Source organism: Mandrillus leucophaeus, unplaced genomic scaffold (genome assembly GCF_000951045.1).
Source record: "Mandrillus leucophaeus isolate KB7577 unplaced genomic scaffold, Mleu.le_1.0 Scaffold421, whole genome shotgun sequence".
Taxonomy (NCBI): Eukaryota; Metazoa; Chordata; class Mammalia; order Primates; family Cercopithecidae; genus Mandrillus; species Mandrillus leucophaeus.
The window spans coordinates 1,319,725-1,347,677 of NW_012104488.1; the positions used below are offsets into that span (position 1 = coordinate 1,319,725).

At 33.5% G+C, this 27,953-nt stretch overlaps 1 protein-coding gene across 6 annotated transcripts in view; it reads left to right on the forward strand.

Moving 5' to 3' along the window:
- Window positions 1–27,953, forward strand: part of TRPC4 (transient receptor potential cation channel, subfamily C, member 4) — a 251,741-nt gene that overhangs the window by 92,772 nt on the left and 131,016 nt on the right. For all 6 annotated transcript variants that reach the window (XM_011992974.1, XM_011992973.1, XM_011992975.1 and 3 more), the window contains exon 2: window positions 3,612–4,016. In XM_011992974.1, coding sequence (XP_011848364.1) covers window positions 3,639–4,016 — 378 coding nt within the window. In that variant the 5' untranslated portion in view covers window positions 3,612–3,638. The remainder of the gene's footprint in view (window positions 1–3,611; window positions 4,017–27,953) is intronic.

The following is a 27,953-nucleotide window of genomic DNA, read 5'->3' on the forward strand; positions in this document are numbered from 1 at the left end:
GAACTGTAGTTTTCATATTTAGTGACAATTTTAATTTCTCTTTGGATCAATGTCAAGTTATAGCTCTCTCTACATTCTTGTTTCTTTTTAATCCTCAACACATTTAGGGGAAATAATTCTTAGTTTATGTAAAAAGTCACATCTCAGAAGTTGAGTTATTTCCCCATCACTCCTCATCTCTTCCAAATCTTCTAAATATAATTTGACCCATCAGTCATTCCACGTCTGGTGTTATACAGGAGACATTGAAATGAAAAGATTCTTAAAATTCTGCAGTCTCTTGGGGGGAGAAATCATTTCCCCTCCAAAGTTAATTCTAAAAGTGGAGGACCAGGAACAATGTTTTATTTTGACATTATAGGTCAACATATTTGCAATATTGGGTCTCCTGTTCTTCAACAGCCTTTCTATCCAGTAGCAATTCCATAGCTGTTAAGTGTGTCAGCTGAGAGATTCCATCACCTGCCACTTGCTATTGCATTTATGTAGCACAGTTTTAAAATGTTAAACTTGGTGTTTTTGTCCTCCAGTTAGTATCCCTGCATCTCAAGAAATCAAGGACAAGCCTATGTGCAAAAAAATTATATGATCTTCCTTCCTCTCTTATGTTAAGGTTTTAGACATCAAAGTTGTTCTCTCTCTCTTTCTTCTCGGTGTGTGTGTGTTTGTGTGTGTGTATGTGTGTGTGTTTCTCCCTGTGAGTGTTTTAACATTCAATTGTAAATATTTACATTTATTTAATGTGTTTACATTTTAAATGTATTTAAAATCGGTCTAGACTTCCTAACATAAATTCTTATATACTGTTTTCAAATCCAAGAGATTGAAAGAGGTCATAAAAGTTAATAAAAGATCTTTCTCAGTACTAATGCTTTCATTCTTATCTTCTCACCCATTCCTTGGTAAGTGTTGATTTCATCACCTTATGGATAGAAAAATAGATTACCTAATGCAAATATCCCTTACCTTCTCCATCTCTTAATTACAGTGTTGACTAAAATATGTCTCTTTTTTTGTGTAATGTAACTCTTTTTAAAATGAACTTCTGTGGTTTACATTTGTGGAAGTTATCTGGATTAAATGAAATAGATATTAATAATCTTAATTTATTTTTATCTTTCCTCATCCTCAAAGTCCTCCCATAGCTTCTGTTTTGTCCACTAATCCCTATTGTCACTGACATTCTGTACTTTGACAATGAGGAATAAAATGCTGCTCTCTACCTAATTCTTTATTTGGTAGCATTATTAATAAAATTAACTAAATGAAAAAAATAAAAATAGTTTGTTCATTCTCTAGCATGATTCTTAATCTTGATTGAATCTTGATTGAATCATAATTCACATGCAGAACTGATGTGTGCATGCATGTGTGTGAGTGCATGTGTATTTTCATTTTAACCTGTATTTTGGGTGAGCTACATTCAAACACTGGTCTCAAGCTAAAAATATTATTGGTAGGAAAATTAAATTCAACTCTAAAATAAAAATTCATATATTTTTCCAGGAATCATAGATAAGAAAGACCTGAGATAATAAAGAGTATGCACAGTGCTGAAATTGGATGTAAATACCAGTCATTATTATTATGGAAAATTTAGATGTTAGTCCTGATAAAATTACAATGTTAAGGTCATAGCATTGATCCCACACACTGTTACAGACTCTGACCTGGGACTGAGAAAAAAGGTGCCAAGGAAGGGAGTGTCAACCACCTCTCCAAGGCCAACATTGTAATGGCATCACTGATGCAAAAAATGGGGGCATTCAGGATCAGATAATTACAATGACATAGATAGACTCATAATCATCTTGATTTACTCAAGTTTTAGTGATATTGGAGAAATATTAAATTCTCCTTGATATTCTGTAATATAAATGCTATTCCTGTTATTCTAGAGTGAGTTAAAGCATTCCAACAATACTAAAGTTATAATCAGCCTTCAAGTAAGTAATTCACACATCTGAAATTAATACATATTGAACACTCACTTTTTGCTTAGTCTGTGAAGGTAGCTTTACAAAATATTATGCCAGAGAAATACCAATTATGAAATAATAGTTTTTCATAGTAGCTCTTACACCTAGATATTTTAGAAATCATGATGAATTATCTGGATGTCAAAGGGTAAAAATTACTTCCTTGATAATTAAAATAATAAATTGAGGTAATACGCAAACAATGTGAAATTTCCCAAAATAAAAATATTATTAAATATCATCATATTTGTTAATGTAATTCATGTTTAATCTATGGTTAAAACATTATTCAAATCAAATTAATTTACTCATAAAATGATTAGGGTTAAGAAGATCAATTGAAAAGAATATGCATGTTTAAGTACTTAGAACACCCTATTTGTTTTAATTTCGCAGAGTAAACATATGCAAATAAACATGTGAGTTCAATTTAAATAACATAGAAAAATAAAATAGGTTAGATAATAAGTATGCAAGAGGAACTAACAGCAACAAATAAATCATACTCAAGATGTAATACTTTTTTCTATGAATCTCTATCACTAGGATGATACTAGATCAATATGACTTCCAGTACCTTTATTAATTTATGATAAGATGAGCTTTCATTTATTTGAATTAATTTTCTCATATTCACCTATATCCTTAATCTAACTTTTAAATTAAAAAAATTATAATGAATACATTCCTGCCTTGTGGTTTATTGTTATTTTTTAAAGGCAGTAGAATTAAGAAAATAACATTTTTATAATAAATTCTTTCACCATTTAATCCTTTCCAAACCTTCTTTTGGAAATGGAATTGCTTAGACTCATCTTGACGATTAATTAATATTCTCAATACATGTCATCCCCCCTCAATGAACTCAAAGAGAGAAAAAAATACAATCATGTTCATTGGGCTCAGTATATTTTATTGACATTAATGTTGTTAATTTACATTAACTTCGATGTCACTACTTACTAGCATTAAGTATAGAGGGCAGGGCACAGTGGCTCACACCTGTAATTCCGGCAGTTTGAAAGGTAAAGGCAGGTGGATCTCTTGAGCCCAGGAGTTTGAGACCAGCCTGGCAACATGGCAAAACCCTGTCTCTACCAAAAAAAAAAAAAAAAAAGAAAAAGAAAACAAACAAACAAAACGAATATATGACAAATTAACAATATTTTGCAAACACAATGGTATTACATAATCTCAATAGCATTTCCACAATTAGAAAAATTGACAATGAATTATACATTTGAATATTTAGTTTTGAGATCTCAAAAATATGGCCTCTGATATTCAAAGTGGTTGTCTGAAAACTATATATAATTATGATAAATTTTGTAAATAATTTCCAAAACTCTAAATGCATTCTCTGATAAAATTCACTTTCAGAGTAACTTTTAAAATAGTTTACCAAATGTTAATCTCTTTTTATTTATTTCAGAAGACTTTGTTGCCACATATTTTAACAACTATTTAGTATTTATGTTGTTTAAGAAAAAAAGAAATCTTAACTCTTAATAGTTACTAATAATGGTATTGTTGTTATTGATAGCACTGTGAGTTGGAGAAGAAGTATGATGCTTAACAATTTTAAAAGCATATTAACACTAATATCTTTGTGTTTTTGGTTTCTACTTTCAGAGACAAAGAAATAGCATGGCATGAAACATGGCTCAGTTCTATTACAAAAGAAATGTTAATGCTCCCTATAGAGATCGCATCCCTCTGAGGATAGTAAGAGCAGAATCAGAACTCTCGCCATCAGAAAAAGCCTACTTGAATGCTGTGGAAAAGGGAGACTATGCCAGTGTCAAGAAATCCCTAGAGGAAGCTGAAATTTATTTTAAAATCAATATTAATTGCATTGATCCTCTCGGAAGAACTGCTCTCCTCATTGCAATTGAAAATGAGAACTTGGAGCTCATCGAACTACTCTTAAGCTTTAATGTCTATGTTGGAGATGCTCTATTACATGCTATCAGAAAAGAAGTCGTCGGAGCTGTTGAGCTGTTATTGAACCACAAAAAACCCAGTGGAGAAAAACAGGTACCTGCAAAAATACAGTTTTTAATTTATTTCACCTGCAGAAGAGTTTTTTTGTTTGTTTGCTTGTTTGTTTTTTCTTTTTCTTTTCTTTTCTTTTTTTTTTTTAGAGTTTCAAATGCCCTGAAAATTTAAGAAATATAAGCTTCAAAATCTGAACTATATTATAACAGAAAACTACTATTAGATACACCCTTCATGTCCTATGATAGTTACATCCACTTGCAATTCCTGCCCTGGAAAATCATAAGTAATTGTGAGAGCTAAAGCAAAATGAAGTAATCTAAGTAGACTGCTCATAAATTGGAAACATTTCTACGTAATGCTCAACACAGGTTGCTTGTAACTTTATGTGTATGTCTGGGTGTTTTTTCCTCTTGCCTTTCATTTTCTTATATTCTATCCTAGCAGAGGGTGAATTGGTTTCTTATTTTCGCATTTAGCCTGCTTGCCTGTTCTGGGCTTCTGCAGCTTACTGCAAAAGTGAGTTGCACCATCTAATTTTGATATTATCCTTTAACAAACCCTAGTAGATTCTTTTAAATTGAGACTTAAAGAAAGAAACGAAAGGGATTACTTTGAGATAGCTGAACTCTGACTGTGGGCTTAACTACATCAAATTTACTAATGGTGCAAATGTAGCTATACCTTATAGTTATCAACAGAAAATAAACTAAAATGGCACACAATTATAAATACAATGTGTGTTTTTTTCTTTCCATCTCTCTGTCTTTTTCCACTGAGGAAGTGGAGACATCATAGACAGGAATGAATAAGGAGTCTGTTTTTGTCTGTCTGGACTCTTCCCTTTGCAACTGCCTTGTGTCTGAATTATCTATTTGATCCTTTTTCCCTCCACACTGAACTCATCACTTCCTTGCATCAAGGCTAATTGACTAATTGCAAAGACATTGCAGATTCTGCAGTGGTTCAAAAATTTGCCTTTTAAAGTAAAATCTTATAAAATGGATGTTATTTCAGCTCTAGCAAATTCTAGCCTATTTGATAATATACACATCTCTGTCTCTGCAAACGCTAGACTGTTAGAAGGTGTGTGCCTTTTTTTTTTTTTTTTAACAAGCAAGCTCTTCTTGCTTTCCTGGAGGACGTTTATCAGAATTTTTGCCACATTATTAGGAAAAGAACTTTACAGCTGAGCATCCCTGTCTGCTGGGAAAAGCTTGTGTTTTTATGGTCCCATTTTATGTTTCATCCCCATTCAACCCTTCCCCTCACCTGAACTAAAACTTTGGTAAAGTAACACCCCACAGCAACAATACTTTTTTGCTTGTTGCTTTGCTGGCATTTTGCTGTTTCTTTCATAAACAGTTGTTTGTGGATTACTCTCATTATATTGGTAAAATTTTACTGCTATGAAAATTTGCTTGTTTCTTGTATCCTTTCAAAAGTGAACAAGCCTTGATCGGGGTAGACAGGTAATAGTAATATCCAAAGACACATTTCATGTTATATACCAGACTTTCACCACTAAGGAGGTACAGAACACAGACAGGAATGAGTAAGAGTCTGTTTTTAATCTGTGTAAGTTTAGGTGCTACTACTTTAGTTTCCTTGTGGTACTGAAATTCTTTCCACAGCTGCACCTCTCAAGTATTTGCATTTTCTAACAGCAATGATATTATATTGTACACTCTCTTATTTTATGTCTATATAGGCAACCATAAGACAGATGTTTTGGCTGTGATGTAAATCATTATAGATTGCAGCAAGTCTATAGAACAAAACTGCCATTGAACATGTTTTTGATTTTATTACTAAAGAACCTTCTTAGTTCTATTTTCTAGAGAACACTGGCCATAAATTTCAGTGTCTCTTTAGTCAATGACATTTGTACTGACCAGAATAATTCTGTGTCTGCAGAAGATGTCTGCTATTATGAGAGTGTTTGTTGGAAGATGTTCAACTTCTGAACTAAACTCTAGCCTCACAAGTAGGTCCTGGCTCCTTACAGGCATTTGATCTGGATTGTCATTATTAATAAAAGGCAGTCAAGGTTTGTGATCTGCCAGGAGTCTGAAATTTCCCAGACCATGTGTTTCTGGAAGATTTCTCTTGTATCAGTCTACTGGCCAAGAATTCCTTTTCTATTTGTACATTCTAGAATTCCTCTTCAGTGAAGGCACTGAGAATAAACAAAAACTGTATGATTTTGTTTGAACTTTATAATTTTGAAAGAGTAATTTCAATCTCCCTCAGAATTCTTGGCATCTTGCACAATGAAAGCTGAAGTTTTAGCAACATGAAATGTGCATAGCGTAGCATACAAAGATTTCCTCAGTGCTTGGGTCGTATCAAATCCCATTAGAGCCTGGCTGTTTGTTTGTGATTTTCTTAGGTAATTTATTTCCTAAGGAAGGTCAACATCTTTTGGAATAACAGTTTTCATAAATCACTGTGTTGTAAGTAGCAAATATGTTCTTGATAGGACTTTTTCTCTCTCATAAGGTGTAATTCCTTATTCTTGTGATCATTGAAGGCCGTTTTTGTTTTATTTTAATTCTCCTAATTTTCATACTCATGGTATCCCCAAAGATTCTGGGACATGTTGTCATTTGTTTTGTTGAGGTCATTGAGGCCGAATGATAAAACCTGAAAACAATAATATCAAACTGAACAAAATAAATGTAACATCCTAAAATGAGTAAAGAAAGAGGTTCTAATAAAAAAAAAATCATCCAAATCTGATTTTTAGAATGCTTAGTAGTTTCTAAAATGTAAGAAATGTGTATTCAAAATATACTCTTTTAGAAATTTGTCACATATTAACTTATTTCTCTGGAAAATAAAAGATTTCTTAGGCATCCTTAGGTCATGGGAGCTGTGAGATTTCAGATGAATTTGTCTACGCTTAAAGGCTTTCACTGGGGAACAATTTCCAGATGCCTGCTCTGCCAGGCCTCGTCCTGGGCCCTGAGGAGGAGACACTGTTCCTTTTCTCGAGAGTCCTAAGGTCCGATTGTGAATACAGAAAAGAAAAGTATCATGGGAATATGAATAAAGGCTGTCAGAACTGAAAAGATGAAAATGAATCCTCAGAAAATTATGAAGTTAAATCAGCCGGATTTGGCAAATACAAAATGTTAGCGGGTAGAGGGCTGGAGAAGGGCTTGAAGGAAAAAGGAGAAGAATGTTGATGGGTATATACCTTGAAAAAAATAACACCATTAACTGAAATAAAGCCTATAAGAAAAGACTTATGGGACCAAATTGGACATATGAGGCTTTTTATTTGTTAGTATTAATACTTAGGAGTTAATTAGAAATGTTGGATTTAAGAATGGGGTCTAAGATTGTTATGTAGATGATATTGAAGCAGGACGTTGAAGCATATAAAATCACTTTGTCTTCCTGCAGTTCTGACATTGATTTTTTTCTTTTTGACCTTATACGTGTTTTAAAGATTTGTGGTTTTAGTATATTAAATGATTTTTCTCAATGCAGCATGTGATGAAAAGATCTAGGTATTTCCAGATAAATAGATGGGCATAGATCATTAAATATTTTCTTCCATATTTAAGGTAGTCTTTCATAAATCAGGGTCTTCAATTTAGTTTTTTTTTTTAAACAAGAAAAGTAATAGCTTATTTCTTTCCCACAGGAGACAGCACAGAGAGCCTCTGATTCTCTACACTAAGCAGGAATCATTGCACTGATAGTGTCTGATGACTTTACCGAACTTCGCTTTAACCTTCTACCTTATTTCTCTAGAGGGAATAACTGAGAATGACTTCTTAACCCTCTTTTCAGTCAGTTGATTGGTAATTTGACTTTTCATTGGTTTTAGCAGACCTTAGATGTCTTCTAAGTCCAGATTTAATTTCAGTTTCAGCCGCTTCAGTAAATGTTTATCAGAAGCAGAACTTGCTTTTCAATTTTTTTGTTAGATCAGTGGTTGTCAATCTTTAGCATCATCACTGGAAAGGCTTGTTACAATACAGACTACTAGGACCTACCTGCAGAGGTTCTGACATAGCAGGTCTGAAGTGAGGCCTTGGGATTTGTATTTCTAATGAGTACCCCAGGTAGTGCTAATGCTGCCAGTCTAGCAACAGGGCTTTGAGAACCACTGATTCAGAGGATGTTGCAGGTTATAGAAAACCTACAGCTGTATATTTTATGTTAGATGTCTTATACTATACTATGCTAACCTGGTTTTCAGGAAATTTCAATTCATTCCCTTAAATACTAGCTATTAAGTGGTATTTAATATATGAGAGTTTCCCAATTTCAGTAACATCCGTATTATGTATTCCTACTTTGGAAAAAAAGACTTTGCTATACATTATAAACAGTTAAGATTCCAGAGTGATTAGCTGAAGAAATTTTGGTTTTAAAGTTCTACTAAAACTAATGCAGAGTATTTTATAATTGGAAGGATTCTTAGAGATCAACCTAATCAATCACCTCATTTTACAAAGGAGGGACAGGAAAGAGGACTCAATGGGACAGTGGGTTGGCCAGACTGAAAGGACCTATAAATTAATAGCTAGCAACCAACCTTCATATAATCTGGATAATAATAAAAATTGTATGACAAAAAATGACAACAACAGTAGTAATACTAGATGATATTCACTGAGTTTGTCACCATGCCAGTAACTCTGGTTAGAATTTTACTTGCTTTATCTCACTTAATCTTTATATTGTCCTATGAAGGTAGGTGCTATTGCTATCTCCACTTACAAATGGGAAAATGAAGGCATTAAAAGGCTTAAGTGACATAGTGACACGTCCCAGATCACAAAGAAAGGAAATACCAGTGCTGGAACTCAAGAGTCTCTGAAGATAGTCACTATGCTGGTCTGGCTTTAGCCATTGCATCAATTTGAACAGGTGTCATTTAAATCATTAATTACTTATTTTAATTCAGGATATGAATTAGACAAATTTTAAGACGTCTCTGGATGTACACATTCAGACTGTCTCTATCCTGAATATTATAATGCCATTTATAATTTTGTTGCCCAACAAATACTAACTGTGACCCCAGAAACTCCTTAGCATAGCGTTGCACTAAGAAATAACAAAGTCATTAGAAGTTGTGAAGTGCTGGGAAAGAGCATAGAAAGAAGTGAAGTGACAGTATGCCGGCTTCCAGTCCAGTTCACCACTTGCTAATTGGACAAGCATCTGAATCTCTCTGAGCCTTTGTTTTTTCTTGGCTGTTAATCAGGTTTGTGGTCTGAATCTTACCTACTTCTCAAAGTCTAGTGATGTTCAAATTCTGTAAAAGTGTTTTTATAAGGTAACGTGTAATAATAGTTTTGGCATTATTACTGTATTATGCCATTATCTCTGTCTTCCTATTGACAAAGAAATGTACAAATAATACAAAATATGTGAAAAGATTAAGCATCAGCAATTTACCCTTTAGAGTTCAAGACCTCTTTTTTCATTTGCAAAATGTCACCATTGTTGATATGGTGTGGCTCTTTGTCCCCACCCAAATCTCATGTTGAATTTAATCCCCAATATTAGAGGTGGGAGCTGGTGGAAGATAATTGGATCATGGGGTCATTTTTAATGGTTTAGTACCGTCTCCCTAGTGCTGTCCTGTGATAGACTTCTCACAAGATCTGGTTGTTTGAAAGTGTGTAGCCCCTTCCCCTTCGCTGTCTTTCTCCTGCTGCCATGTGAAGACATGCTTGCTTCCCCTTCACTCTTCTGCCGTGATTGTAAGTTTCCTGAGGCCTCCCCAGACATGCCTCCTGTATAGCCTGTGGAACTGTAAGTCAATTAAATCTCTCTTCCTCATTAATTACTCAGTCTCGGGTAGTTCTTTATATCAATGTGAGAATGGACTAATACAATCAGAAACAGAAACCCAATTCAGGGAGAGCAAAAGAAAATATATCTCAGTTTACTTATTTTCTTTCTACCTCAGTGCATATAGGAAATCTTTTGTTTTGACGTACCTGTTTCAGTAGATTTGTTAATACAATTGTGCCTTGAGAACGTTGCCTGTTATGTGATCAGAAAATCAAACAGTCTGAAATAAGACATTGGTAGTAGCATGTTAATGCAAATATATAACCCAAAATATACACTGCTGAATAAAAATATAGAAGAGTTTTAGTCAATATGGATTCCAATAAATATATTCCTGTCTAATGGACATAGAAATGTGTTCTTTAGACAAATCTAAATTTTTTGGAATGAATCAAAAAGGATTCAGTTACCCTGAAAAAACTTCACTTTTAACTCTTGTATTGATTGGGTTTTCCACATTGGGCTTTGGAACAAGTCTGCAATCGCATGAACTTTATATGGTAATTATTAAATGATATTGTATACCAAGAGAGTCTATAAACTCTAACTCATAGGGCCACCCTCTAAAGAATGAAAACATTTTAACTTCTTTGTGGTTAGCCCAATTGAAATTACTCTGTTCTATTTGTTTTTATTATACCCTGTTTGAGGTCAAATCTTGGATATTGACAGTAAGTGAGCCTCAATGTATGTGTAACCATAACTCAGGTAACATCAAAATTCAGAGAGAAAGAGAGCTAAAGAGAGAAAGGAATAAGAGTTATAGTATAGTATTAAAGATGTTCATTTCTCCCCATAAAATACTTATCCCATATTGAGACATAGCTATCAATTATATTTCAATTATATATGGGTTATCAATTATATTTCTTTATGTATCAATTTAAGTGATCAATAGGAAAGTGTCTTAGACTATTTTCTTATTCTGCCATTAAGATTAAAAAGCTGAAAATGGTCCCCATATTTGATATTTTCAATGTAGTCAATATAAACAAGTACTTTGAATGTCTAAAAAATAAATGGAATCTTATTATTCCACAGCAGGGAGTTTAAAGGCTATTACAGCATAGAGCATAGTCAGCTGGCAAATGGCAGTCCTAAGAGACCTGAAAAGTTCTCTCCTGAAAGAAAAGATTCTTAAAAGATGGACCATGTTGCACTATTAGTATGATAAAGTGGTTTAAGCTACTTGGCTATTCTGATTTCTGTATTAATACAGCATTTAACTTCCTTAGTCTCATTGACATGGTTTTTGTCTTGAAGACCAACAAATTATAGATAAATAATCCCTCTGAAACATGTTCTGTTGCTTTTCACTCTCAGCATGACATACTATAAAAGCAAAAATATTAGATATATTTGGAACACACAGGAGTGAAAGGCATTTACCACTCTCAAAAAAAAAAAAAAAAAATCAGATAACACAAAACAAAAAAGCCACAAGTAATAAAACAAACCTCTAAGAGTTTAGGGATTTTTATTCCACGATGTGAAAATACAGGATGGGGCTCTTCTCCACTATGTTTAGGTAGAAAAACTGAGTCATGTAGGATCTTTAGGTTGGAAGGAGTGAGAAATAGTAGAGAGAGTTTCGAGAGAGAAATGTTTAGGTATTAATGTTGTCTTATAATGTCAGAAAAATTGTTTAGTCCTTTGAGCCTTGACTTTCTCATTATGGATACTGAGCTAATACCTAAGTGATGGAATGACCTGTGTAGCAAACCACATGGCACACGTTTACCTATGTAACAAACCTGCACATGTACCCCTTAACTTAAAAGTTGGAAATTTAAAAATGACAAATAACTAACAAAAAAATCTAAACGAAAGAAAAAGAAGGGGATTATAGCTGCCACTCACCAGGATCTATGCCTAACATTGAAAGAGCATGGTAAATAGAAACTCTGATACCATTTGAAAGTTATTATATTCTTACCCTTAAAGCACTTCATATTATTATATGTGATTAAATTAATAATGCATATGTCTATTGAAGAGGCTAAATATTCCTCAAAGCAAATACCCTGTGAAGTTTTAGAGCTTGTATAAAGAATGGGTTTACATTAAAATAAGAAAGAGACAAATGAATCTTTCATATGTGGGTTTTGTCGAAAAGCTTTTGTGGAGTGATTAGATCCCTCTAATCCATTATTAACGTGATTAAATCTAAAGTTAATAGCATTATGTTTCAGTAAGCAGTATATTAATTGAATTTCTTCATTAACCATAATATTGAAATATTAATCATTTAGGAATAATAGTCATATAAACACTGTAATTACTTGAATACGTAAGGTGTTAATATAATTGGGAATTATGAAAATACACGTTGTGATTAGGATGTTCAGTAACTGTTTTCAACATACCCTTTCTTTCTGCCTGCTATATTCACTTATTCTCTGATTACAAGCAAAATGAGTAGTTTTCTGGGTTTGGTATCAAAACACAGGCAAACAAGGATACAGGTAATGCCGAATTTTAAATGTTCTTTTCCACATAGAGTAGAATGACACACACTGGGGCCTATCGGAAAGTGGAGGGTGAGAAGAGGGACAGGATCGGGGAAAATAACCAGTAGGTACTGGGCTTAATACATGGGTAATAAAATAATCTGCACAATACATAAGAATATTCATAGCAATATTTTTTGTAATAATCCCAAATTGGAAGCAACCCAAGAGTCTATCAATCACAGAATTAATAAGTGTATACAATTAAATTGATAGAAATTGGAATCGCCTACGGCAATGAAAAAGAATGAACCACAGGTAGACATAATACATAGACAGATCTCAATATATGGATGTTGAGCAAAATAACCCAAATACAAAAGTGTGCATAAGTAAATCTTATATGATTCCATGCATATAAAATTCAAAAACAGGCAAAATTAATTTACAGCTATGAAGTCAGCATAGTGATTAATATGGGGAGTGGTGATAATTAGTATTTCATTGGAAGACCTGAGTATATTAGCTACATCTACCTGGATGGTATGAGAAGGCTGTGGACAGAAGGCAAGACTAAATCAGTGAGAGGGGTTTGGGATACCACTGCCAAAAATTGGAAGAAGACCCAATCATATAGGGTTTGAACCATAAGGACAGAGCGGACAGAGCGAATTATTTTCTCCAGGTCACCAAAAATCTGCAATAATAGCTTAACATTGTCAGTCTTTTACATTTTAGCAATTGTGGTGGGTGGGTGGCGATATAACATTGTTATTTTTATTTGCATTTTTCTCACGACTAATAATGTTGAACATCTTTTTATGTTTACAGCAAATTGTGATATTCTCTTCTCTGAAACCTTTTTCAAGTATTTTTCCCACATTTAAATTGGCTTGACTGTACTTTTCCAACTGCTGTGTAAGATTCTTGACATATTTTGGATGCAAGTACTTTGTCAGACATGCATATGTCTGTAACCATTATTACTGAACTCTATTCTATTCCTTTGCTCTAGTCATGTATCCTTGAGCCAATATCATAGTATCTTAATTATTGCAGTTTTATAATAAGTCTTAATATCTAAAAAAATTAAATTAAATTAAAAAAATAATCTGCACAATAAACCCCCATGACACAAGTTTACCTATGTAATTACCTCCACTTGTACCCCAGAACTTAAAAGTTTTTTTAAAAAGTTCTTTTCAAGAACGAGTTCTTCAAGCACCTAAAAAGAGTGTTCTTATTTTCATTATCACAATTTATGTTTTATACACTCATTTTTTAATCAGTTTCTAAATATGTCAATGTTCCAAGTCTCTATTGTTTGAGTCATTTATTAGAAACACTTGACAATAGTTTTGTACTGCAAACTTTGAGTGTGTGAGAACTGACTTACAGAATACAGCTTTCTGAGGGAATGCTAAAACCCACCCAGAAGGAGTGGGTAAGAGAAATTGATAGTTGTAAATTTTATCATCTGGATGTATAATCTCTCTTCCCTTAAAAAAGGTGATAGTATATAAGTGGAGTGGGGTTAACTTTGCCTAACACTCATCTCCTTAATTGCAACATCCCTTCTTGATTTCTGGAGTCCCTGAGGGAAAGTATATAGATTCATTTGACTTGGAGATATAAGTTTAATCACTAAGCAACACTAGTATCATTATATATAAATGTGAATTTTTGACACATTGATATTTGGATGAGTAAAGTAAAAATGAGAAATAATTACACATTTATTTGGACTTTATGTTTTGTGTATTTCCCACTCTCCAAAATTTCAGATAATTCTCAATTAGCAATATATTGAATAATTTTCTTCAAAACTTAATACATAACTTCAAAAAGCAAATAGGCTGCAGTGAATTGTAAATCTATTTCAATATTTTACCCTAGTCATCTAAGGTCACAATAATAAAAATTGCTAACGAAAAATTCAATATGCAATTTATCGAGCATCCTCTTAAGATCATTGTAGATTGTTATATTATTTAAACCTCATAACAACCCTTGTGATAAGTTCTTTCATTTTTGTCATTTTAAAAAGAGAGGTGTACTTCCCTCCATGCCACTAGAAGTAACTAAGTACTTCAACTGCCATTTTCCTCCCTCCAGCACCAAGTGGATACTGCTAAGGAGTTGCAGAGTTCATTCTCGTTGACCCTAGTAGCAGCCTTTGAATCTTTGTTGAACACTTGTTTAAGCAGTCACGACTAAATAATAGGGATTCAATAAGGGAGGAATAAATGCATGTACATGAGTGGGGAATACAGAAAATGTTTTCTTTGATGGTTTGGGATGTATTTTCACATTTATTTGGTAGATTCCTTCCACATATATTGAACTGTTATGGATAAAGAAATTGTGGCTCAGAGAGATTAACTTGCTCAAGTGAGATTTGAGTAGAGGTTTCTCTGTTTTCCTGGACTTTATTCTTATTTTGCCAAATTGCCTGGATATTTTGACCCTGACATGTCTAGAAACCTAAGCTCTTTTGAACAGGTCTAGAAATAAACCGTGGCCACCAAGCAGCATAGAAAGTTCTTTCCATGCTTTTGATGGAGCAAGTGTCCTGAAATTCCTTCAGCCAGAGGCCCCTGACTGAATCTTGGCCCTTGACTGAAGCTTGAGTGCATTAAATTACTGATTTAACAAAACTGGTTATCTGATTTTCTCAATTCCTCTTAGATTGTTGTAGGAAGAGACTGGCAGTAATAAGAGACACTGCTGGCACATTGAGAAATTTCTGGGAAGAGGGAGGCGAGAACAGCACATTCACAAGAGTGTAGGAGATTTAATGTCAAGCAATGCACATTTCAATATTACCCTGTTGGGCAGCCTGATGCAGCAAGTTGAGAGACTCTGGGAGGGGTCCATTTCTAAACTGAAACCTGACAGCTGAGACTCTGCAGAAATAGATCCCGCCATCCATGCTGGAGGCAGTTATTTGGCAGATAACGTGAACCCTTTTTTGATATAAATTATAAAATATGATGTGATATGATATAAATTGTGAAACACTGATGAAGTTAAACGTCTCTCTTCTTTACTACTATTATAATCATATCCTATACGCCTCCTCATACTCTTAGAATATTATGTTGAAAATATGTTTTACTTTCCTCTACTTTGTGAGCTTCACAGTACCACAGGGTATGTGTTTATATGCATATACATACACAAATATATTAATATATATACACACATGCAGACACACATGAATATGTATGTATCTTACTGATTTATCCATCTGCAATGGCATAGACTTGATTTATAGTAAAATTTCGATGCTGCATTTCCCCTCCCTCTCTGCTCTTGAAACCGTTTGTTCATTGGGGTAGTCCTCTTAGGCTTTGCTTGGACATGCTTTTGCCCAGCTCTCTTTAACATTTGTTTATTGGGGTGGTCCTCGCAGGCTTTGTTTGGACATACTTTCCCTCCTACTGTTAGGTAATAGATGTAGTAGCCCCAATTCAAAGTTTTATCTTTTCCTTTCCATCTGTGTGTGTGAGAGAGAAAGATTTGGGAAGTGAAGAGAATCCAGTGAGAAGATTAGGGGAAAAGCTCATTCATCGAGCATGGAGTTTGCAGTTGCTGTTGTAGCTTTCAGGAAGTCCATGGTTCTGGTAAACCCCCCAGGCTTGATTTGAGGTGCCTGGGCAGACAGTAATCTCTCTCTCATCCTTGGGAACACAAGTGCCCCCTAGTCCGACTTCAGTTGTCTACAAAGAAATCCTCCTCACAAATCCACCCTTTTCTCTATTGTCTCCATGCTATATACTCTTGAAGCATTGTGAACTCTGGAATCTGTCATCAGTTGTATCTGGTACCTGTAAAAACTTCAACTTTCATACCCTGTTATCTATATAAGGAACTCTCACCTCTTTAACAAATGTTGGATTCCTTTTTTCCTTCTATATATACCCAACAGATTTCCTAGTACATGATACGTGTTCAATAAATGTTGGCTAAATTTAATAACAAGGACTCGAGACTCCGCAAAGACTTGCTGATGGTTATTATAATTTTTCTATTTCTTAGGTTATAAAATGAATCTTACCAATCAAAACTTGTTCTTTATATCTGCTTTCTTTCTATATTGCACACACACACACACACACACACACACACGCATGCACAGTATACCTTCGTTTAAAAAAATGAAAAAATAAACTGCTTTTCTTAAAATCACAGATAGTTTCTTAGGTTTGGAGGAGATTCTAAAGGTTATCTGGCACAATCACACATACAGTGTCTATTATTCATGCTCAGCATTCTTGATATATTAATAGAATCACTCTCTTCTGCTCCCTCTTCAATTTCGCTATAGCAGAGCAGCAAGGGAACAACTCAAGATGAGGAAAGAAGTAAGAAAGTGAGGACAAGGGTTTTGGTTAGCAAAGTTTCAACAAAGGATAATGTGTTTTCTCATTTCTTCTTATAACTTTAAAATTTCCTTGGTTGCCTACTGTGATCAAAATCTTGTTAAAACATACAAATGAACCTCTCACCTCAAGGAATCTAATTAGCAATCAATTGCAGTTTTAGGGTAAATATAAGTAACTATATTTAACGTGCATCCTCACTTTTTTTCTGTTTTCTATACAGTATTGGTTTCCCAATTGTATTCACATCTATTTTTTTGTGAGAGTAGGCTGAAAGGACCTAATACATAACAGTCATATCACATTTTGTAAGACACAGAAACTGAAGTAGTTCAACATCAATAAAAGAAGATATAGACAAGTACCATTGTGTTTCTGTGAACATGGTAAAACTATATTAAAAATGAACTATTTTGTGGTTTGGGGAAAAGTGTAGTAGATTGTCATATTAGGCGGATAGTCCATTGCAGAATACGATACACTCTTCACCTTGAATGGAATCAATAGGAAATATTTTTATTATGCACATATATAACTATTAATTCTATCGATAAAATGCTTAAAATTTAAAAATGCATATTTGATAAATTAATGTTAAATGTTGCTAATTCATATTTCTCTTGCATACTTTATCCTAGAACATCTGAATTCATTAATCCTTTATCACCTGAGGAGTTTTTGATTCTTCTGACCTCACTTTAAATTACTAGCCTTAGGAAAGTATAGATCAAGCCTATTCCACTTGGTGCTTTTACACTAAATTCAATACTTGACTTGGTGGTAATATGCATTAAATCAAGGGTTTCAGAAGCATCTGTTTTGGATGAATTTTCTCTTTACTGTATCGTGTTCTATTTAATTCCAACTTAGTCTGCCTGATTCTCTTGATCAAAAAGGAGAATCAATGCCTAACCTTAAAATCAGAGATAATTAAAGTGCATTTTGACATCACCTTTAAAGTGATGTCACCCCATTCTTCTAATACAAAGTAACTCCTGGAGTCATCACCTTTTACAGATATGAGGAAAGTGAAGCTTAAAGAAGGTAAGGAAGTTTACCAAGGACTACTGAGATTATTAGTCCTTGAGTCAGGCCTGGAATTCAGTCATATTTATTATATCAATTTGCAGTCATACTTTTCATATTTACCACTTTAGCCTCAATCATAAAGATTTTATGAAATGAGAAAAATATATAAATAAAACTAAATATTTTGAGGTTTGTTTTATGTAAAAGGAAATATTTCATGGTTGAAAAGGATCAGGTTTGGAATTAGAAAAATGTGGTTGCAAATCCTAGTTCCACGACTTACTATTTGTGTCACCCATTTAACCTGAAACAGAACATGCCTATATTCCATAATTATCGTGAGAATTAGAAATTAGAAAAAAAACATGTAAAGTGCCTAGTGTATTTACATCTGGTTTAATGTTATCATCATGATTATTAATTTCAGAATGAAGTATGCCAGTTTGATCTACGTCTAAAGATTCACATTTGTGTCATGCTTTCAGGTTGTTAGGATCAGACTTCAAATATGCTGATGCAGAATGCAAGAGACAAACCTGTTGCATTCTGGTGATGAAATCTCTGAGGACAGGCTTCTAGATACCTGCGTAGTGGTTAGGAGGGTGTGAATCTATGAAAGGTTCCATGGAGCCAGGAAGCATGACCCTGAGCTAAAAGTTATCTAAAAGTCAGAAGAAAGGAAATGCACCAGGATTATAAGACACAGAAAAGTTTGAATAAACATAATCTAAACATATTATAAATCACCAAACACAATGTAGCCTTTCGTTAGATAGAGAAAGAGAAGGAAAAAAAGTCATGATAAAGGGAAATAATCAGAGATAACCCAATAGAATAATATACAGGTTCCCTTAGGTATATTTTAGGAAGGATGTTTTCACAAAAGACAGATCATCGAAATGCAGTATTGTCAATGTAAGTGTGGGATCAATATTCACCTGTTGTCCTATGTTTTTTAATAAATGAGGCAAAGCAGATCGTTTATTTTGACCACAATTAAGGAAAAGACTGCCACCTGGTGAATATTTGAGGCTTTCGAAAATACATGTATTAGTTTCAAACATCTGGCTGGCAAAAACTTGAAAGTATTAAAAATATTTTAAATTATTTTTCTTTTCAGTGGACTATAGTTTTTTCACTATGCAATATCAGCAGAGGTTTTGTTAAAATGCTATCAATAAAATTACAAATTTCCATGAATTTTTTCACAATTTTATTAACTGCATCTTTTATAGGTCACTTAATTCATATTAAAAGTTACCCCAAAGATATGAAACAAAACTATGAACCACCATGATCTATATTTCTTTGGGCTTCTTTTTTGCTTAATTGTCCAGCAAAATGAATTTAAAATGACATTGTAGGATGAAAATAATACTAATCAGTTCCTTTCATTGTATACCTGATCCAAAAAGCAGAAAGTAGGCAAAGGTTGTTTTTCAATGTACTGGCACTGTCCTAGGAGTCTTTGCTTCTCCCTAGGATTTAGATCCTTCAGTATATTTTCTGTGAGGCATGAGAGGTGAGAAATCGGTCCCTAATTTTTTTTCTTCTAGTAAAATGTTGCCCCCCACCACCTATCCTGATTGTGTGTACGTGTGTGCGCGCACGCGTGTGTGTTCGTATGGGTGTATTTGCACATTAAAATAGAACTTAAGAGTCTCTTAATGTCTTAGCTCGTTGCTAAAGAACTCGTAAATTGCTAAAATATTTCATTCTTTAAACATTTGAATTTAATAGAGGAAAAACTCCTCTTCTTTCTCTTCCCATGAATTTATCAACATCAAATCAAAAATCTGTATGATATTTTCTTTAGTTTTGAAAAAGGAAAGCCATCGTCTCATCAGGAAGAGTAAGAATGTCCCTCCATCAGTGTTCTCTTGCCTGGAAAGCCCTGCTGTATGGTACCATGACTCTCTGCGTATCTTTTTAAATTAGCTTCACACTGTCAATTCCTAGAATTTTTCCAAGTGTTATTTCGGTTATTTTTGTGCAATCTCAGAAGAGAACTTTTTAAAAGACAACTTATTTTGGTAGCACTCCTTAGTTTTATAGCCATATTTTTAATCCTAAAGACTAAGTTTTTGTGGTCTCACCTTCCCTGACATGCTTACAAATCAATACATGATGTGATATTGGTAGTTCATATTGTTATCCTCATTTACCTTAATTTGTTAATTCTTCTTTATGGAGTTTTTCTCACTTTAATTTGTTCCCTCCTAAGATTACTTGTATCTAAAATAATAAAACTCTTATCAGCTCTTGATGTTGCATTTGGGTCTTTTGAAGTAAAACTATTTTTCAGTCCGTTGAACTGTGATGGTCGTTTTAGGTATTACTATTCCTTTGCAAACTTATGAATGCCAATCTATTCATTAGGCATAAATTACACTGTAAACCAAATCTTAGTCTTTTTTGTTTTCTTCAACTGGCTGCATAATTCTATGTACATCCTAGGTACTAAGTAATAGTTTTGGGAATGGATAGGTAGATGGATGAATATGGTAGATTTTAAAAAGCATATAATTGTTCATGAAAGTAAAATCTGGCAAAGTGCAACCTGGCAAGATTAAGTCAAACATCACAAGTGTTACAGGCTTTAGTTAAGGTAACAGTTCTGGTTTGGATCACTTCCAGAATGAAACCAAGATTATTAACACCCTTGTTAAGAAATTATGTGGGAATATACATTTTTTCTTCAATTTGGCCTCTACTACATGACAATGCTGCCTAATATTTTAAGTGGAGTATGGGGTTCTGAGGAGTCTTCCACACTTTGAAAAGTTGGTCCCATATATAGCACGCAGTCTTCTTTGCAGAGCTTGCAATAATCTATACAAGCCTGTATTTGCTAAAATATATATATATGAAGACTTGCTCCCAATTTTCTCTATAAAATACAAATATCTGTATGCATACATATACACATATATATGTTAGAAAAATGTGGATGCAAATCCTAGCTCCACGACTTACTATTTGTGTTACCTATTTAACCTGAAACAGAACATGCCTATATTCCATATTTATCGTGAGAATTAGAAATTAGAAAAAAAATCATGTAAAGTGCCTAGTGTATTTACATCTGGTGTAATGTTATCATCATGATAATATGCTGAATGTAGATCTCTGGGGAGTGTGTTTTCGAGTGAATTTTCTTTTCTTCTTTTTTCTTTTGACATTTTAAAAATCCTTAAGCAATAGAATATACAGCTTTTTAGCAGGATAAAGTCAATGCTATCTCAAGGACTATACTACTTGGATGTACCACAAAAACAAAAGGCAATGAATGAGAAGGAAATTATTAAATATACTGGCAGGTTAAACATAAATATAGATTAGTTTCTTGGAAAATCATTAATTATACAGTATTCAACTAAAGAGACATAACATGTAGAAATCTTACACCCACTCAACAGACTAGTTCCTTCAGTATTCGTAATCTAAAATTTTATTTAATATTCTGAAATTTACTTTCTCATTAATAGAAAGATAAAAGCAATTACAGTCATTTTCTGTATCTTTGTTTTTAATATCATTAGAGTAAAGCTTACTTTCTCCTCCTTACATTTATAAATCACTCTGCCACTGTATAAGCACTTTCATCATGTTAAGGTCACTTAGTCCTGTGAATAGACAGTCAGTGATGTTTTCTCTAAAGGTGAAGCTGGCGAATGATGTGGTCCAGGCCATGTGGCTAGTTCGTGGATGAGCCGAGATCATCTAACTCCTCAATTTTATCTCAATTCCTTTTGAAATAACTTACCCAGCCACACGTCTACTGTTAGCCAATCATAACAGCCAGACATTCAGACTTCCTACCCCACACATGTATCTCTGACTTCGCTGTTCCTTACTCACAAATCATTCTAGTTCCCATCCTAGCATTTTGGACCAGCACTTTGTCACCTAGCATTTTGTCACCAGGGTATATTATCCATATATTTCCTCTGCATTTCTCACTCCCAAAAAGGGTCCATAGGAAGTTTTTGATTGTTCTCTAAAATAATCAAATTTGGGAAAATCCCTGAAAGCCAATTTTGGGAAAAGTCCTGAGAGCCAATTTTCCATGTTTAGCATAGATTTGTTTTAAAAAGTGTGGTTAATTTCATATGCAACAGTATATTACCATAAAGAATTGCTGAGGCCTCATTCTCTATACATCCACATGCTCCATATTCTCAGTGTTCTTCATTCAAAGTGGGTTAAGATGTGAGGATCCATGTAAATCATTCCTACTTTCCTGCTCCATCCAATTTAGATAATTCTCTCATAATGTATTGTCCACAATTCTAGGAGTCTCAGGCCATTTGAAAATTACAGGCAAGCTTGATAGTATTTGTTTAAAATTAACATATACTAAGATATATTTCACTGCATGTAGGCTTCATTAGAACCTTAAATCGTAGGACTTAACATAATTATATCAACTTTCATTCATTAATGTAAATCTACATTAATTTATGTGCTGCATGCTTTAAACAAACCTAATGAAGAAAAATGGAAAATGGAAAAAAGATGATTCATCTTGGTGTGGTTTTAATCTCTAAAGGATTTGTTTTTATTTCAAAGTAAACTATGGAATTATTTGAGTAAGTGTTCATTTGTGCATTTAAAAAAACATCAAATATATCTAGAAGAGAAAAATTTACAAAGCATATAATAAAATTAATCAAAATAATTCTATTTAACACTGAATGATAAATCAGCAAAAGACAATAAGGCACTTATGCAGTCTTCTATATTTAACACAGGTCAACAAACACCCTTCATTTATATTGGAACTGAATCCTTTTGGAAAGCAATTTAGTAATATTTAGTGAAAGCAAAACCAAAGAAAAAATTTACTCATATTCATACACTCATTCTCTCATGCAGTCAAAATACAGGAGATATTAATATACACTCTAAAATTCTAGGTGGTAACTAGCTAAATTACTGGGTATTTTAATTAAAGTATAGTGTAACTATTATAATGATGTTCAAAAGACTTAAATCTATCATGGGAGAAATACATATCAAATAACAGCTGAATTCCACGTGGATTAAAAGAGATCACACTATCAATTTAACATATTGGTGAACATTAAATCTTTTGCCAAGGTTACTGGTTTGTTTGCACATGAACAAGACTATAAAGCTTAAAGTAAGCAGATATTTAGCCTATAAAAAAATCCTGTGGACATGCTTTGAAGCCTAGTGTTCATTCCCATATGTTGGTGCCCAATTTTAATGAATTAGTACCTGGTCTACACTGAACAACTTTTGGGGAAAAGAGACTGATAGATTTGATAATCAAGATGAAAGTAATATTAACAATCTTTATAATAAAACTGCACACAGAAATTAGAACCTGGCTAAAATATTTGAAATAAATATGATAGATCAAAAAGATTAATATATTTAAGACATCATTAAAAAATCAGATAAGCCCTACCATTCAAGGAACTTACTATTTCAATCTTTCACAAATATTTATAATTTTATAAGTATACCTTGCAATCAAAGCCTGAAGAGGACAACATGAGAAAGAAAAAAATATGCTCATCTCACTCAAAAATATAAGTAAAAATCGTAAGCAAGAATTAGAAAAATGTAGTAATGTATTTCATTGCCTTAACAGATAAAGGTGAAAGAAACACAAGATTCTCAGTAGATGCAAAAAGAAAAAAAAGCATTTGATAAAATTTGTAGCTATCAATGATAGGGGAAAACAAAACCAAGCAAAAAAACTTTAGCAAACCAAGAATGGAATAGACAAAAGATATTCCTTAACTTGATTAAGAGAATCTAACAAAAAATCTACAGTTTATATCATTCTGAAAAGTGAAATATTACAAACATTCATGTTAATATCAGTAAAATGAGCTTTCTCATTATTACTTTTTATGCAATTCTACTGGAGGCCCTGGTTTGAACAAAAACAAACAAAAAAGATATGAAGACTGGAAAAGTTAAAAGGTGTGTTCAGATAATTTGTCTACATAAAAACAAAACATCATCTACAGATAAATTATTGTAACAATATGAAAGTTTATGAAAGTCATAGCATAAAATATTAATATATAAAATTCAAATGCATTTTAGACACTTATGAAAGTTGGTCTATACATTATGAACACTAGCACCAAGAAATTATAATTTAAAATTATATACAAATATATATAGAAAAATATGTATAATATATACTTATAAAAAGAGAGTATTTCGACAATAACAAACATTTGAATTGTCTAACCCAAAATTGTGCAGGAGTTTCAAGAGGTAAAATAGAAAACTTTATTGAAAGCCCCTTCATTTCTAGCTGAGATCTGAGTCTCCCTAGCAGGCATCCGTCACACCACTGGTCCTTGTTCATACCCAGCTGTTGCTTCCTTTTAGTGTCTCCACCCCAATAGTAATATTCTATAGAATCTCATTGTTTGGAGATTTTAGCCTCAGATTTACTGTCATGCTCTTCAACAATGGTGTTATCCAGATTCTCTGACTGTACACCTGGACAATGCTAGAATTATGCTGGCTTCCTTAACCTACTTTCCTTTTTCCCAGACATTTATCTTTAACTCCATCTTGCATTAGTCACCTCCTACTACGGCCACCCTTGGACTTGGTATTATCATTAACTATTCTACCCCAACATCACAATTTCTCCCCTGCTCACTCTATCTAGTACCCGTGCATACTCTAATATGTTTTGACCCTCATCCCTTGTGATGTTACTTCCCTGATTTAAAATCAATGGTTCATCCTTGTGGTTTCCCACCTGAAGACAAGTTTGCCTCACTCGTTTTGTAATATTATCTGGTAAAATTACATTTTTGGTTTAATCCAATCTCTGCCTATTGTATGCTTGTACTCAGGTGGCCAGAGAGGGCTAAGGAAAGCATATAACCATTTGAGCTAGTTTCACGCTAAAGGCATGACCACTAATTTCAAGTGGGTGCTCAGTGGTGCCCAGCAATCTTACTACATTTCCTGGGTACCCTCCCACTTGCCTAGAAGATTCATTCGTTTTTTCTCTCTCTCTCTTTTCTTCAACAAGTTCCCCATTTCTTTTCTCCTCTTCCTCAGGTGAAGCCTTGTTTTCTATTTTACTAAGAAAATAGCATCATCAATCATGGGAAAACTTCCATATGCTTCCAGCACCATAGCTACCAACCTGCCTCAATATATGCCTTAGTACTTCAGGATTTCACACTCTCCTTATTTTTCGCCTACTTCACCATCTATTTTCTCAATATCTTTTACTGGTCCTTCCTCATCTTCTCCATCTCTAAATTTCGAAATGTCACAGTTCAAATTTTCAACAAACTTAACATTTACTTAAATGTCATTTAGTAGATTCCCCTTCAGTGTCATATATACATGTATATATTATATAGTTTTTAAAAAGTGAAGTCTGTGAACTAAACAATCTAAGAGTTAGTGATAATAACCCTCAAGTTCCTTTAGTGATTCATCCTAGTCCAACCTGGTGGTGATTTAAAGTTGCTATTTGTTTGATGTCTCCTTAAGAGTTGTAATATATTTCTCCAGTATTTACCTATAGTACAAAAAAATATTTAATTATTATTCCTGATGGATATATAGCAGTACACAATAAAGAAGCAGATGCCATTTCAGGAGATACACAGCTTAGATTTTCAGCAACAAAAAGCATGCATCATAAACCTTGACATCTACCTTACAAAATTGGCCCACAAGGAAATTATTGTTCTACCTTTCAGATGAATCAAGCACTATAATTGGGACTGTGTTTATGTGAGGAGAAACAAATGAATCTGGTCAAACTGAACAAGACAGTTTTCTGGTCTTGCTCCTAACAATCCTAGGACTGTCACATAACAGTAGTACCTCCATGTTATTTAGTGATTTATAGATTACAACATGCTTTCACATTTAATCTTCACCACAGTCCTATGGGAGTTAACTTTGAGAAGGCTTTGATATATGCTTCTTCAGTTCTTATTCCTTAAGGAGAAATATCTTGAACAAATGCCCACATTTGGAAATGAGAAAATAGAAATGTGGGGAAGTTAACTGGCTTCATCACAGCTAGAAATGGTTGAGGCAGGATTTAATGAACGTTTTCCTATTCTTGCTACCTGAGCTGTTCCCACAATTTGCAACTGCCTTACCTAGAAGACATATCATCTATTGATGAAGAATTTAGACTCTGGAATCAGGTTGCATGGATTTCTGTATGACCATGAGCAAGTTACTGAACTTCTCTGAGGCCTGTCATTCTCTTTTGTATAAAGAGGATAACAATAACAGTACATGTAAACATTATTTTGAGGATGGACTGAGATGAGATATAACAAGCTCTCCACACAGGGCATGGCACATGGCAAGTGTTTCATACAGGTTAGCTATTCCTTATCTTATTATCATTAGACTCCAAGTATATTGGCATTTACAACATCAATTAATCGAAGTAGTTTTAGCCAGATCCTTGTTCATTTGTATCAATGCATACCATTTTTCTAAGATAAACCTGTCATTCAATCATAGGATTGTATTTACTATGTGCCCTATATACCTTTTCAAATCAACACTGTAAGTCTTTGCTGGTATTTTTAATTCAAAGTAGACTGAAAATGGGCTTCCAATAAAGAGTAGTCTGTGCAATTTCAGATGAATGTTTGCTTTACAAAAAGTAAAAGTAGTTATTGATATTAAATTATCCTTACTTATACTGGATGCATTACTAACTAAAGCAGGGTATCTAATTTTTTGACTTCCTTGGACCACATTAGAAGAGGAATGTCTTGGGCCACATATAAAGTACACTAACACTAACAATAGCTGATGAGACTATTTTTAATTGCAAAAAAATCTCACAACGTTTTAAGAAAGTTTGCAAATTTGTGTTGGGCTGCATTCAAAGCTGTCCTGGGCCACATGCAGCCTGTGGGCCATGGACTTGTACTAAAGCTTGGGTGAAGTTAGGTGTACTTTGTAATAAGAGCCTTCGATGGAAATAAGGGAATCTGCAATTGTGGAGTATGTACTCATCCTCCTAACTATTCTTAGAAACTCCTTTTCTGAAAATGGGTTCCTCTTAACTTGTAGGAAAGTTATAATACCTTCCCTTTCCCCCTTCCTCCATTAAAGACAAAAAAAGCAGCCCATTGACAGTTCAATTTTACAAAAAGACATCATAAAAATTATAATACTAAGATGGGTTCTGAGTGGCAGAATTGGATAAGTGAGAGGGAAAAGGCAAACACCAATTTAAAAAGCTGTATGGAAAGTTTGATGGTGAAATGCTCAAACCATAGGAAGCATACTGAAGTGTAGTGCACAGTAGATTTTAATATAGAGATTGACCTAATTATAAAGGATTTTGCACATCAAATAAAGTAGTTCAGATAGAGATAATACTAAGGACAATGTCTGATAGAAAGTAGATTCTCAACTGATGTTTAAAGAGCCTAAAATAAGGAATCTTTATATAAATAATTATTCTACAACTCTCCAGCATGACAAAATGAAACTTCAGGAGCATCTCTCTGGAATGATACATACAATATTCCTGCTAATTCAAATATTCAACGTCATCATAATATTTCACACAAGAATATGTTTGTACAATTTGTTCAAACTTTTCTCTTTTGAAAAACATGGAAGTGATGTCCAAATTTCTATCAGGACACAAAGTGATGAAATAAATGTAAAGAAATATTCTCATTGTCCCTGCTTTTCTGTAGGAAGCATTCCCTGAGGTAAGACGTCTCGAGATTTGTATAAACGCCATATACTCTCCCATAAAGCTATAAAATTTTATCCCTCTAGCTTTCAATGAATGGGGGAGCCTGTCTCCATAGCTTTTCAAACTTGACCATATGATGGACAAATATTTGTATTTCATTATTTTTTTAGTTGTTTTTCCTTGACTATTGAGAAAAATCATCATTTCTTATATTTCTAGCCCTTTGATTTTCTTCTGTAAAATACCTGCTTATAACTGTTTATTTGTCCATTGGATTGCTTATAAGATGTTTTTTGATTTACATTTTTTTCTGTGTATGATATTAAATATGTTTCATATGTTGCAAATGCATTTTATTGTAGTTTATTAGCTTATTTTTTACTTTATGTATGTATTGTGTCTTTGGCCATTCCACTCAATAATTGTATAACAAAATATGTGGTTTTTCATTCTGTGTTTACAATCTTGCTTTAAGAGCTCTCAATCTCAGGGCAGACAATCACTCTTCTAAAATTGTGCTGCTTTTTGTTTTTTACATTTAAATATTTACCCCATCTCAAATTTGTTGTTA